Source organism: Larimichthys crocea, chromosome XIII (assembly GCF_000972845.2).
Source record: "Larimichthys crocea isolate SSNF chromosome XIII, L_crocea_2.0, whole genome shotgun sequence".
Classification (NCBI taxonomy): domain Eukaryota; kingdom Metazoa; phylum Chordata; class Actinopteri; family Sciaenidae; genus Larimichthys; species Larimichthys crocea.
Window position 1 is genome coordinate 4,830,833 of NC_040023.1, and position 14,265 is coordinate 4,845,097.

The window sequence follows — 14,265 nt, forward strand, 5'->3', positions numbered from 1 at the left end:
CTGTACAAAACCAATCGTAAAAACGTAAAGCCAAGCCTGAGCAAGTTAACAAAATCTGGTGGGCAAAATGAGGCATCCAAGCATTATTGCTCATGAACTGAACTTCTAATATCTAAGACGATTATTTCATGTTATTTTATCTTTTAAAAAGCAAAAATATTTTTATATTTTACAGCAGAAATGTATAAATCAAAGCGCTGATACTGATATAAATCTGATAATGATAAATTGGGAGATATATCCTATATTTTATTATTAACATAATTTACATAAACAGTTTTGCTCCCCTACATTTGGTTATTGAGTGTGAGAGATTTTACAGTTGAAATTAAGTTAAAAAAGTAAATTACCTCAAACACGTCTTTGGCATTTTTGTATTGCAGTAAATGATGTACACGTCTGAAAATACTGATAAATCTATGATAAGCCATTGTGGGCTGATCCAGTATTAGAATGGTGTGTAAAATAATATTTAAACAAATTACTAAAATTAGTAAAAAAAAAACGTGTGGTAACATATTCAGGTCTACAGAAGGTCATATATGTACACATCAAATATTTAGGCGTATAAAAATGGCCCCCCCTTTGCCAAAAAACAAGTTTACAGATGTGAACAGAAATGAGTGCAGATGTGAAAAACAACCCTGTGGAGAATGTAAATTAGTATCTACTCCTATGAGACCTATATTAGAGCGAGGAGGAAGTGGTGAGGTTACACCATAACATAACCACAAGTTTGGAGTAGACATGTTTTTTTTATTTTATTAGGGTGAACTGAGATATTCACCCATGCTGTTTGCATCGTCGACATGTGGTTCCAATCTTTGGTATTTAACGATCGGCCTGCTTCTCGTTTTATCAGCGGCTGCCCAGGGAAAACATGTTGTGTCTATTTGGGAGCTCTCCTGCATTATTTTAAGGTTCCGAGCTGCAGGCTCGGTTTGAGTGATATAAAACAAGAGAGTTGCCTTTTTTCCTTCCTCTTCCAATAAATGTGTGACTTTAAAATAACCTCATATGTACCAGCCTATCTATATTTGTTCTAGATGTTGACTTACTGGGATTTAACTGAGCCACACAAGATTAGTTTTGTGAGCCAACAGCTGATTTATTTAAAACTGTAGGCTAAACTAACAGAGATGGATCAAGTCACAGGTGAGTGAAGACTGCGGTTTGAACAAAAGCCATGTTTTTCTTGACCAGCGTTAATTATATACACGACGAAAACAGAGCATCACGACAGATTCAGACTCGGATGAAAACAATGCCAGGGCTAGGGTGATTTTTTCAAAGAGGACTCACAAGTCTTGCTGTAGATGGTCGGTCTCTTGGGTGAAGACAGGCGTGACACTGAGCAGAGGTGTCTGCCAGTGAGCCCGGAGGCCCGGGCGACTCAGATCCATGGGACTGAACTATTATAGGAGAAAGACCTCTAACTGGGGAGACTGGTCTCAGAGGAGAGCTGGAGACATGACAACTGGATGGGGAGAGGGAGGAAGGGGGAGCAGGGGACTGGCGAGGCCTGGGTGGCGGGCTGCGAGGAGGAGACGACTCCCTCTGTGGAACCAGCGATGGAGTGCTCTGCGAACGGGAGCCTCCGGAGGACGCCAGCGTAGAAGCGTCAAGGCGCCTGCGGGCAAACAGTGCCCTCCTCGCGCTGGCCGAGCTCTTCTGGGTGGAATCCTTGGGTGGCAGCCGGGCCGACTGGCTCGGTTCGGGCTCCATCGGCTGCCCTCCTGGATGAGATTTCTCGCTATCGGAGGAGACGGCGTGAGAGCTTTCAGAAGACCTGCTGTCTTCATCGTGTCTGCCTTCCTTCGGCTTTGCATTGTCGCCCTCATCATGTCCAGTTGTCCCCAGATCAGAGTACTGATGATTTTTTCGTTTATCAGGGTGAACTGATGGTTCTTCGCTGACTCCTAGGACAGGAGAAATTCTCTTTTCAACACATTTAACATCAAAACAATTCAATATCAAGGCTGTTAATCTACTAATCTACTGTACAAACAACCCAGATTACTTCCTAATTTGGTTAATTTTTTCTACCCTACAAAGTATTAAGTCATGGCTTTCATAACTGCACCAATGTGTAGCCACGTTCAGCATATAATATGAAGTGTGTAGGCATGAATGGGCTGTGTTTTGACCGGTTGTAACCAGACCAGTACATGTTGTACCTGGGTGTAACGTGTGAGAGCCACTCCCTTGTTTCTCGTGGCAAACCTTCTCCCACATATCTTCTTCATCATCTTGTACGCCCAAAGATCTTGATACGCTTTCTAACCGATGTTTACATTTCTCTTCAAACAAATGTGAAATGTTCAATCAAAGCGGCAAAGCGTAGAAGCCGACAGAGTTAGTGCACCGTTTTGAGGCCATTAATCAATGCAAAGTCTTGGAGGAAGCCAGCTCGGGCTACAGCGGTGGATATAATTGTGAGTAGTCACCAATAAAAGGCCTGTTTGTGTTTTTCTAATTAATTAAATAAAGCCAATAACTTAATGTACTCTTATAGAGCTTTCGTCCAGCGTAGTGTGTGCTGCAGCAGTGCATTAGCTTGATGTTTCCATGGTGAAAGATTTCAATAAAGATGATTTTTACTTGGTCTGTGGAGATATACGCACAGCCTGAATTCAGAAACATCTGTATGGTCGATGATAGATGTCCTTAACTATGCCACCACCTGGACCACCTGCCCAGGTAGATAACAAGCTGTGTTTGGTCTGGCTGTGCGCCATTCAGCCAATCAGCCAATCAGAAGAGGCTCATTAATATAATGAGATGAAAAGCTACACAAGACACCCTGTACTTTTTAGAGCTCCAGAGAAGCAGATGTAAAACTATACTGAGGTGTTTTTAAGTACTTAAAACCACAAATATGTCTTCTTATGAATATTAAAACTTGAAATAAAATACCGGAACAGTGTGGACCTTTTAAACATTCAATAAAAATGTTTCAGTGATGATTTTGCATTTAAAAAAAAGATAGAAAATACTTGTTAGTATACTTAGTGCAATGTATTATTAAATGAATTATTATCACTGGGATAAAATCGAGCACACGTAGCGTACCTTCGTCTGTGCCATCTGGGTAACAGCTCAGCTGTTTGTTGAGGCTTCCTGCAAAATACAAAAAAAGGTCGTGGTCATACACAGACATCCAACCTTTAATAAAACACACATTTTTCATTGTCTGTCCTTACCTTTGGCTTTGAAAGAAACATTGCAAGGTTTGCAGTTATACGGTGGTGATTCTGTGATGCGAGGGGTGCACTTTTGCAGCACACCGGTATTCTTGAGGTGGAAACCACAATCTTCACATTGGCACTCCCTTCCGCCTCCACCGTGCGTGATGGCATACTTCTCCTTTGAGCTGCAGGTGTGAAGAGAGTGAGAGGTTTCAGTTTCATCCTCAGTGTGTTTCCCTGTCAGTTGTCTATTGCCGCTGCTTCTCTCGGGATGATAGTCACAATCAATATGAGAGTAACTGGAGTTGACAGACAGGCTGCAGGCCCTTTAGCACCTGTAAGCAGCTTTTTAGTGCCCCTATTTATCCAGTTTAAGTACGCTATCTGTTTGGCCTCCGCTACACAGTGAGCTCACACTGTGGCAGCTGGGCCCGGGGTCCACCCCTCAATGTACACTGAGGGTCCCTCAGCGAGGCACCCACTTCAGCTTCAACAGAGCAGCTTTCATAAGCCAAAACCAGACCCCCCCCCTCCACCTTCCTCCCTCCCCATTCCTGCTGCCTTATAACCCCATCACAGCTCACACCACCACCGAGTACAAACAAGGGGGAGCCTACGATGTGGCCCAAGGTCCGGGGGTTGCTGCAGCCGGCCAAAAAAAACAGAGAGGGAGGGAAACCCTGGCCCAGACCAGCTGCTGCTCCAAATAAGCATGAAAAAACACAGAAAATGAAAACACATTCCTATGATAAACAATCCTTCTGATTATAATCGGCTGTTTTTTCGTCTATTTTCACTACAGGCTGGATAAACTTGGCAGGTATCATAAACAGTGGCTTTTACAGTCTTGAAAAAACTTGCCGGGGCACTATACCTCCACACTATAAAGCAGCTATATTCATGGGCTTTTCATGCAGCATGTATTAACACCCAAGATTTCAGTCTAGGTGCCCTTGCCTTACCCCATGCCAGCAAGAAAGAAAAAAAGGCAATGTCCGACTAAGTTGCTACCTCAGTTTTGACTTTTTTGTCCCTCAGACAGACTGAACAGACAGGAGAAGGCGAAAGCGAACAGGCGCGAGGATGACTCACTCTTTTAGGAAGGCTGTGATGAGCGTCAACATGAGTCACAACAGGGATTTGTTCACAGACACACTCCTGAACCAAAAAGAGACACACAGATGGCACCTCTCTGCACTCTCCTGCATGGCATCGCAGCAGTGTTTATTTCAGAAATACTCAGCGGGTCTGCTTTAACCTTTCTGCAAGTTCATTGGAAAAAGACGCGTGCGTGCCAAATAAATAATAGAACTGCGTCCCCACCTTACGTTGTTGCATACTGCGTTTTTACTGAATTTCAGTTTGAGAATCTGTCTTGTTTTTTTTTTTTTTAACACATATTAAATTACTCCTTTCTAATCTCTGATTGTTGTTTTACCATTTACAACACAGCAAGATGTCCTGAACTTTTATACAGGGACAAAACACACAAAGCAGCCACTTCTACAGTTCATTATTTTCTATATCAGCACACCTCATGGTGTGTTATTGTGCTTATACTATTGGCACCAACCAAAAAAATAACATCATAAACAACTAACCCTAACCATTTTCTTTTAAGTTGTTCATAGTTTGTATTTATTAGGTCCATTTATTTCAGTGGGAGTTATTGTCTGGTAATATAAAACATGTTAAAGAGAAATATGGTTGCTATAGTGACTCCCATTCATACTGTAATGCAAACAGATTTAGAACAGTGGTTAAACCGGAGATTGGATGTTTGTCTGAGGTGGAGTTTTAATGGACACATGCCAGCCAATCAGACATGACATAATAAAATTAAAGACTTCCCGTCCATTTATAGTAAGGTACATTTGGTTGAGATTGCGTTCAACCATTTACATTTTAGAAATAATAACAGCAGGATCCGTGAGTTTGACTTTACTACTTAGAACCACCTACGGTAACCTAATAAAGCAAATAGCCTATTAAACCTTGGTTATGCCTGACAGGCACAAGAAAATCCCCCAAATCACTGCCTCTGCCTCACAGTTTAACAACACTTCCAGACGATTCAGCCCGATTATGGCTTCTTACACACTGAATCCCAACAGTCAGGTGTCCATATAGACGTAAGGTTTTGCTTTCTGCTCTCTTTCAGCTCCAGCAGTCTGAGTAAGACAAATCAATATCCTCCAAAGTTGTTTTTCCTTCAGAGTTTTCCCATTGACCTGCAGTGGAGGGATAGTAAAAAAAAAGAGGGAATTTTGCACTGAAAATTTGGAAGATATCCACTTGGTTTGTCTGACACAGCCTCATATTAAGCTTTGGAATATATTTTTCCACAGAATGAGGACTGTGAATTTTGTCCCCCCATCACTTCCATTAAAAGCAAATTAACTTCAAAGTGCAGTATGAGCAGGAAGGAGGAATGATTTGTTCTTCTGCCCAATTCCACTGAGCATGGCAGTGTGCCCTTAATGACTAACACGACATACGTACATGTACGTACCGTATATTTTCTATTCATTCCATTGACGTCAGTGTAAGAGAATAAAAACGTGCAGCGGCTCCACGTGACTGGCTGTGATGGTTGGTGTAAATGAATCTCTGCAGGCGCAAAGGAAGCTAGGTAGTTTCCTGGCTTGAGCCCCTCAACAGACGGGCTCTGTTGGTGCAGACGGCCAACCCTTGGCCTCATCAACATGGTGGACAGACAGCATTTTTCCACAACATACTACAATATGTGACGCAAGCCCTCAACACTGTAAACAATGAGGTACCTCAGATGTAAATATGGACAATATGTCACCAGTGAATGACCTTATACATCTCACACAGTGCAGAGCTGTATAGGATCATACTCACCCTCTCTCAGAGATCCAAACTTCGGGATGTTTTTTATTTCTGGAGCATGACTGTGGTTCCTCCTCCTCCTCCTCCTCCTCCTCCTCCTTCTTCTTCTCTTCCTCCTTCTCCTCTTTTCTATTTGAGCTGTTGTCATCTGCTGGCTCCTGTCCCTTTCTGGTTCCCTCATGGTCTCTGCAGTACGACTGGCTGTTGTAAACCTACACTCGAAAAAGACATGGGCAAATTCACCAACTCTGCTCCAGCATGCCCAGGGAGACAAAAATTGGGAATTTGCGTTGAACGTTGTGTTTAATAGCATTTGTTAAAAGCACATATATATTGTTTTGTTTTGGGTGTCATTGCAATGATTGTCATCAACATAAATCTGGTGCTGGCAAAGTTAGCAAATATCTTTTTCCTGCCTTTTGGGAGATTGATACTAAGACGAGAAGTGCAAAGATATCATCTTGCAATGCTAACCCACTGTTTCCTGCACCTTCTGTACCCCAGAGGAAAAAGCAAAGAGGCTTGCTTGCAAGAAGGTAAACTAAGCTCAATTTAACCTAAATGTTGGCTCTACAGGATTCCTCAAACTTCTGTCTAATAAATGTGAAATTCCCGCAAATTCTCTTGAGGTGCTGTCTTACAGATTTACAGACGAGTGCTTAGTGTTGTAATTACCTCAGTGGAGCACGGTCTTTTGTTGTCTTCTTGCTCCACTGATTCAGGTGTCCTGGCTGACATGGGGGATACAGTGTAGATGGAGGGACTGAGCCTCTGCTTACAGTGAAGCAGAGACAGGGCCGTCTTGCTGGAGAGGCCAGGCGGGTTGGGGTCATAGCCGCTAGTGGACCACGATGAATACACTGAGGGCTTCTGTTCATCCAGAGTGGAAGGGTTTGGTTTAATGTAGTTCAAATAGCACCAGCTATTACAGGTGCTAGACAGCAGACTGGGGAATGATGGTCCAACATGTGTGATGGGAGAACAAACGCTGGGTAGACAGGACTGATTCTCCCCTTTGAGTTCCTTATTGTATGTGTCCAGAGACGCCTTGTCAACACATCCCACCTCCCTCTCCTCTTCTTCTTTTACTCGTTTCTGCTGCTGCGTTGACTCAGGGAGGACCTCTATACTATTCGAAGGGGAAAGCATGCGTTTGTTGCCCCCTGAGCCTGATATCCTGAGGCCATCATCAGACCACAGGTGATGGTCTGGACTTGTGTTCCTATGGTCTCTGTACTCAGCTGCTGGGATACTTAAGTTATGTGAAACAGCATCAACCTTCTCCTGGGGCCTCGGGGAGGTGGACTGAGACAACGTGGTGTATATGGCACATGCAAGAGTGATGGTGTCAGTTTGGAGACGCACTGCTACTGCTGGAGACGTGACCGGCCTTAGCAATTCCAGACTTGAAGTAATGTGAGGGACGGAGCGCTGGACGTGGGGGTGACTTCCCCGAACTTCTGAATGATCGTCATGTAGTAAGGGAATCTCTAGCTTCAGCCCTGTTGACATGGGGAGGTAGCGAGCTCTGGCTGCGCCTGATGGTCCATGTGTAAGATAGGACTGTGATGCTTGAGGAGGGGGCTGCCCTGTACGGATGTGTGAGGCCTCTTCTTTAACAGGCTCTACAGACGGGCAGTGAGTGAGAGCGACTTCGGTGCTGCCTGTCAACTGAATGTTTTGACTGAGTTTCCACTGAGAGAAGATCTCTTTGCCTTGTAATTTCACTGGATTATGCAAGACTGTGTCCCCCGATAAAGGAGAAGTCGGCGACCTACTGCAGTACACAGAAGTTGGACTCACTTGAGAAGATGTGTTCGGGCTGACATGTTCAGGACTACGGCTCGGTATGGTGCACTGATCCTCCTCCTCCTCATCTGGATCTCTGATAGCAGTGTGTCTCATGAGAAGACATTTTCTTCTTTCCCTCCAGCCAACTGCAGAGCGCTCGGGAGACAGACAACTGTAGTCAAAAGACTTACTGCGGGTCTCAGCCATTAGGACACTCGGTTGTGGGTCATGAGGTGCCTGCTCAGATGCTGAGCGCCTCATCTCTCTATGCTGATGAACCCCAGGCACTGTCAACATGTGAGGAGCTCTTGATCTCCTCAGTGGTGTCGATATTGCTATGTCCATGTCGGGTCTGTTTGACTCTTCAAAGGACGTGGAACGACTGGATGCATACGATGCACTACTGTCCTGACTGGGGCTGCGGGGCAGGGATATAGAGTCAAAACTGGATTCCCCAGAGGACTGGGCAACCTCAGCTAGACGTAAGCGCTTCTTCTTTGGAGGAAGCTTTTCGATGGGAAGCTGGGCCAGAGAGGGGCTTCTCTGTGGCCACTGAAATTCATCAGGTTTCTCTGAATGTTTTGCAGTGGTTGTTGGCTCTATTGAGGTCCCTGTGCTCATGTTGGAGTCCTCTGTGACCAGTATTTCTGGAACCTGCACGTTGTGTTGGCGGACCAGCTTTCGGTTTGTCAACTGTTGTTGGGGTTGTTTCTGAGGTACCAGTTGATATTCTTCATGAGGTGGAGAGTTTTTTGTTGGCTCAGTGCCTTGATTCTCATTGCAAACAGATTCTTGTTTTTCAAATGAACTAGTATGTTGGATTACTGAACATGTTTGCAGCGTAGGTCTTCTGTTTTCATCTTTACACTGTCCTGAAAAGAGGGCAGGAGACGGTAATGACGGAGAAGAGGGGTCATCGAATTCAAAACTCTCTTCTTTCCGTCTCTTGCGCATTGCTGAAGCCCCTGCTCTGACTGCATGGTTAATTAACTGTGAGCACTCCATTTGACTGATTACCACCTCATTTCTGGGAGGATGTGCTATGCACAGGCTTTGCTTGTGTTTCTTATAGCCTTCCCAATCTTTGCATCCAGTGCCACAGGCCTCACACTCATATGGCTGCGGTTGACTTTGCTTGTGGTCAGGCACAGTGGTTAAGCTGTCAGGGTAAAATGAATGAGAACCGCCATGCTCCTCTTTTGTGAGTTCGGCACCAAGTGGGATTTCAATAGCTGGCTGCCGTCTTAGCATCCCGTACCGACGGGATGCCTGCCTTTCAGAAGGCTGTCGTTCGTCAAAGGACTGACTAAGACGGAATTTACTGGGGCCACTACTGGAGGCGTCAAATGAACTGGCTGCAGATGGCATTGAGTGACTTCTCACCAGAGGGGCTGATGTTTGGCCAGCTGGCTGCTCCACATTTAGGGGTGGATGATGAAATTTTTCACATGGAACTCCCATAGTGATGGAGCCACTATTTTTATAGCCCAGATCTCCAGCTTTAGGACTATGAATGAGTGGTTCTTTCATCGATGAACCCTTTTGAGACTCTGAACTATTCTTTCTGGAGAGCGAGAATCTTCTTGGTTTTACACTGTCAATTTTACTGGTGTCCACCACGGCCTCGTTGATAGTGATGAGTTTGGTGATATGGTCAATGACCTGCTTCTTCGGGACTGTGAATGGGATGCTTTTGTCCTCCTGACCAGAGGGCTGCTGGTTATGGTGCCGAGGCATCCTCTGTAGGTGTCCGAGACGTCCATACTTGCCGAGGATGATCTCTGCATAGCTTTTGGCACTTGTGTTCGGGGGGCTGTCCTGTGGCTGCTCAGTACTTTCAGAGCGAGAGAAATAGCCAGATTCTGTGCTCCCTTTACTCCCTAAAATTAGAGATGAGGCCTTTTCATCGGATGAGTCTCGATGGGCATGTTTTCCTCTACTTAGACGTAAGGCCAGTCTCTTTTTCACTGCGTAGGAGTCATCGTTTCCTCCAGTGCAATCTTTGGCCCTGTCTGTTTCATGACTCTTGATTGAGGCTACACTGCTTTGTCTTTCTGTATGTGAAGATGCTGATGTCAACTGTCTGGTTTCATCTTCCGACTCAGTGACTTGCTCCTCTAAAGATTTCGGCTCCCCTAGTGCCAGCCCTGCCTTCACCTTGTGCGTATGCGATTTGCGGTGTTTGTACAGGTTACTCTTGGTCTTAAAAGAGAAGCCACATGGGGCACATGGATAGGGTCTTTCACCTGTGTGGGAGCGAATATGTTTCTGTAGGACACTGGGCTTTGCACATGCGCGGCCACAGTAAGTGCAGACATATTTGCCTGGTCTCTGAGGCTTACGTTCACGTTTCTGTTTTGGGATGCCCTCCTGGGTTTCTGATTTAGACTGGGTGGGGCCACCTGCCGAGGAAGTTGGGTCTCCTGGTGAAGAAACTGTCGCTTTTGTTGCCTCGTCTTTGGGTTCCTGCGCAGTATCCGAGTCGACGCTCTGTCGCTGGTGCCTGAGACGTTTACGTTCAGGATGCTGTCTTCTGGACTGTTTGGGTTGCTGTGGTGTGCCATGGCGCTTTGGGGAGCCAGTTTGCTGTTGTTGACGGGGCTGGGAGGGAGACTTAGGCCGCGGGCCTCTTCGATGAGACTCTGGTTGACAATGCTCTTGACCTCCGGACTGCTCCCCAGTCGTCAGGCGACTATCCAAGGCCTCCATAAAATGGAAAGACAGCCTCAGGTAGACAAGTGGGATGTGTCTGCCTGTGCCAGGCTACAGAGTTCAAGCCAAATCATTAACTGGATAATGGGTTTAATGTGACTGAATTCTATCAAATTATATCCACTGTAGTTGACTGTCAGGCTTCATAATTTGCACTTGCTTTGCTTAAACTCTTTGCTTATGCTGCCATCAAATGTAGAACGGCGGCATCAAAGAATGCAGCTGTGATATGTCGTGCGCTGTGGAGGAAGTCCTCTGCCATGATGACCTAAAGTATCCCATCATGAAGCCCTCGGTCTTGCTGCCACGCACTCAGATGCTCAGTTGACTCCACTGAATATATTATTCTTCTGTCTTCTCAGCATAAAGATCTGTGAAGACAAACAACTCATTATATAGAATAGTGCAGAATAGTACAAATAACCCCATGACCCTCTGCTTTCCGAATACGGATATTTATGTTCCGTGCGTTACATAACCACTGTATGTGTCATAACATTCAGCTTTCCCCTGGCTGCTGAGTAATTTTAAATTAGAATGATTTATGTAATATTTCGGTATAAAAATACATCAGCATGCTGCGAGTAAAAATGATGATTCCGCTCCCCGAGAGCGGCAATATGTCCGATGACTGTGACAGGAACCAATAACAGTCTAATCTGGCATTGTCATGGTCTTTTAATGATTTCTAATCAACCATGCATTACTTATTTCAAAAACCGGGAACCATAATCGATATATTTCTGGGTTTACAGATACCACCCCCACACGCAGTCAGATCTTCCTGCTGCAAGACAGAGCAAAATAAATTATACCCAATCAAGAGGAAATACAAGATCCTCCAGGTTGAAGAGGGAGTTAATCATATTAGAATTTGCTGCCCATACAAGCACTTTTCTCTTTTGGATCTTTAATGAAATTTGCTCTTGCTTGAAGTTGCCTTTAAGATGTCATTATTAATTACACCAGGAGTACCTAAGGGACTGTGACACGTGAAGCTGGCACTGTCTCAACATGCTCTAATTAATGCTGTATATTTGACATGTCGTGTCGCCCAGTATCTGACCACACTTCCTTCAAAATCATGATCACGAGACAGCGCTACAGTACAATATTGCCACATTAGAGCACATGTGAACGGCCCCACCTGCGTCTGGATAATGGTCTGATCTAACTGTGATTTTAGATACTTAAAAAAAAGGCCAAGCCGAATGAAGGCTGTGAGCAGGGACTACATTCATAAGGTGACTCAGTGAAGATACTGAAGAAAACTCCCCATGTTTTTTTGTGCCAGCTTACTGAAACAGTAAACAAGGCATCCCACGCACTGACCAGCTGGTTTCTACACCCACGTTCTGGTGAAAGACGGCAAAGCTGCTGAATTATATCCAAATTACTGATAACAGGTTTATAACTGTCTTTGGTTTAACTTGTGTGAAGACTATCTGCCAGTATTGAATGGATATTAAACCAACATTACTTTGTTTTATAACAAAAACAGGCGGACTCTATGCAGTAGGTATATTTGCAGAGGACCATTCAGATATCCTACGCTTAGATCTCTTGCAGAGAGACTAGTAAGTGGTAAATGTAGGTCAGACAGGTAGTGTAACTGGACTAAGAGCTTTTGCAGTCGTCTTGCAGAAAATAACGCCTCTGAGCTCAGACTGTAAGACCCTGCATACTCTGCATGAGGGTGACAATGACTGGAGTGAGAATACATTTGAGATGGAGCACTTGCAGTACGGAACTGGCACCTAAAAACCCAGCAACGCTTTTTAAAAATCACGCAATGCATCTGCTCATTTACACTTGCATGTGTCACACTTGGTCCAGTGTTAACATAAGACTTTTCATTTGCACCTCTCATGGTGCAAATGAATCTAGCAGGCAGGGTTTTTTTTTCCCGTTCCTTTCTTCAACCCCTTTCTCCACACGAATCCTGTTTTCCCACTGTCCTTGGCTTTCAGCCTGGGTGATTCTCTCTAGGTGAAGCATTGCAAGGCTCTGCAAGGAAACACATGTCTAGGTGTAATGTTCTCGGCGTTAAAGTCAGACAGCAGCTTGCTGGGACAAGTGACTACACATTCGCTAAGAACTGAATATCAATGTCTTTCTGTTGATTTCTCTAGATCTTCTCTTAAAAGGGGAACTCCACTAATTTTACACATAAAAGGAATGTTAAAAAAAAGTTGTATTAAGCCTTTAAGTCGATATGTAATATTTAATAATAATAACCACCCAGCCAAATTTGAATGATTAAAAATATCAACAAATTTATGAAATTAGGTGTCAAAATCATGTAAAAAATTAAGAGTATTCTCTTAACTTTAAAACACTGAGAGATTAATTAATCTCTATCTCTCTGCTAGGGGTGCAGGGGTTTGCTCCGGGTGACCTCAGCGTGTCATCAAGCCACCCTGTAGGACCGCCCACAAAATCCTGGACTGAAAACTGGTGAGAAACTGTTTGAACCTCTAACTCCACATTTCACTAACATATCTTCCAATGTCTTTTCACATGTTTTCAGCAACTATTTTGAAAGAAATCTCAGAATTGCCTTTACATGGACTTTAAGGAGCTGCGCAAAATCTGATAAACTGCCTCAAGTTTACTCACATGAGTCAGCATCAGCTGGGGCTGAAGGCAGGTTTGAAGGTGAGAAAGATCTGAAGGTGTGGAGTTAGAAAGAAAGAAGTGAGTTTACCACTCCTTATCTCCTACTAGCAAAACCCACCTGAATCTTCAACCAAATTGACAGCAGTGAAGCTGCTTTGTGTTTAATTCTGGCAAGAAAGAAGACAATATCTCTCTTCTGCTGCATCGATTTTTTGTTAAAACTATCCATCCTGAGTCTGAGTGTTAGAGGAGTGCGAATCTAAATGGGCGGAAAGCTCTGTTAACCACTGTCGGACATCCTTTCCAAAAAAACAATAGGCCTTTTTCTCCGCAGACATTTTGCCAAAATCTTAGACAATTCATTGCTTTGTTCCCTTTATGTGTTCCAGTAAGCCATACCAGTGAGTCAGGCTGCACAAGTTAATGTAATGCAGCCATCATACCAATCACACCTAGGCTTTTCCAAGCCTGTAGCCAGCCAAAAAGAACGACATTAGGGAGGGGTATAAACAATGTGTGGAGTGTTTCAAAAAAGATCTGTAAATGAGGCAACTACAGGTTGATATAATGACACAAAATACACGTCATTTTCTGATGTTTGTCTAATGGTTGCAGTGTAAATATTTGCCATGTGGGCATACACTGACAGTCAAAATCTGCAGATACAGAAAAAACAACAAAAATATAAATTTGTGAAAAGCTGCGTCCATTCACACGCCGCACAGAAAGAGAATATTGTATAAATGGCTTTTTAAAAATCTTGTCAATTTCCTCTTCTCACACTAATGGGCACCCAGCTGTGGTTCCTATGGTAACGGCCCTAAACCATAGCAGATGGAAGGAGAGCTGGAGGGCTAAATTTATCTTCCAGCATCCTCACCGACTACAGAGAGAGGGAGAGAGAGTGAAACAGGCGAAGGTGCCTCCCTCCTAGAAGCTATGGCTTTTTTGGAGGAGAGAACGGTGCACGTCTCAAAAGAAAAATCAATACTTTGGGAGTCTTGAATTCATACTACACTCGTACTCCACTGTTATTTCAGGAGGAAGCAGAAAGGAAAATGTATATTGTTCATGGAGATGACAAAGAAAACAGTTAAAC

At 44.1% G+C, this 14,265-nt stretch overlaps 1 protein-coding gene across 3 annotated transcripts in view; it reads right to left on the reverse strand.

The window, feature by feature from the left end:
* The window catches only part of hivep3a (HIVEP zinc finger 3a), a 37,342-nt gene that overhangs the window by 2,168 nt on the left and 20,909 nt on the right, over positions 1-14,265 (reverse strand). For all 3 annotated transcript variants that reach the window (XM_019258551.2, XM_027287025.1, XM_019258543.2), the window contains 5 exons: positions 6,720-10,918; positions 6,057-6,256; positions 3,204-3,373; positions 3,073-3,120; positions 1,303-1,919 (listed from right to left, as the gene is read on the reverse strand). In XM_019258551.2, coding sequence (XP_019114096.2) covers positions 1,303-1,919; positions 3,073-3,120; positions 3,204-3,373; positions 6,057-6,256; positions 6,720-10,544 — 4,860 coding nt within the window. In that variant the 5' untranslated portion in view covers positions 10,545-10,918. The remainder of the gene's footprint in view (positions 1-1,302; positions 1,920-3,072; positions 3,121-3,203; positions 3,374-6,056; positions 6,257-6,719; positions 10,919-14,265) is intronic.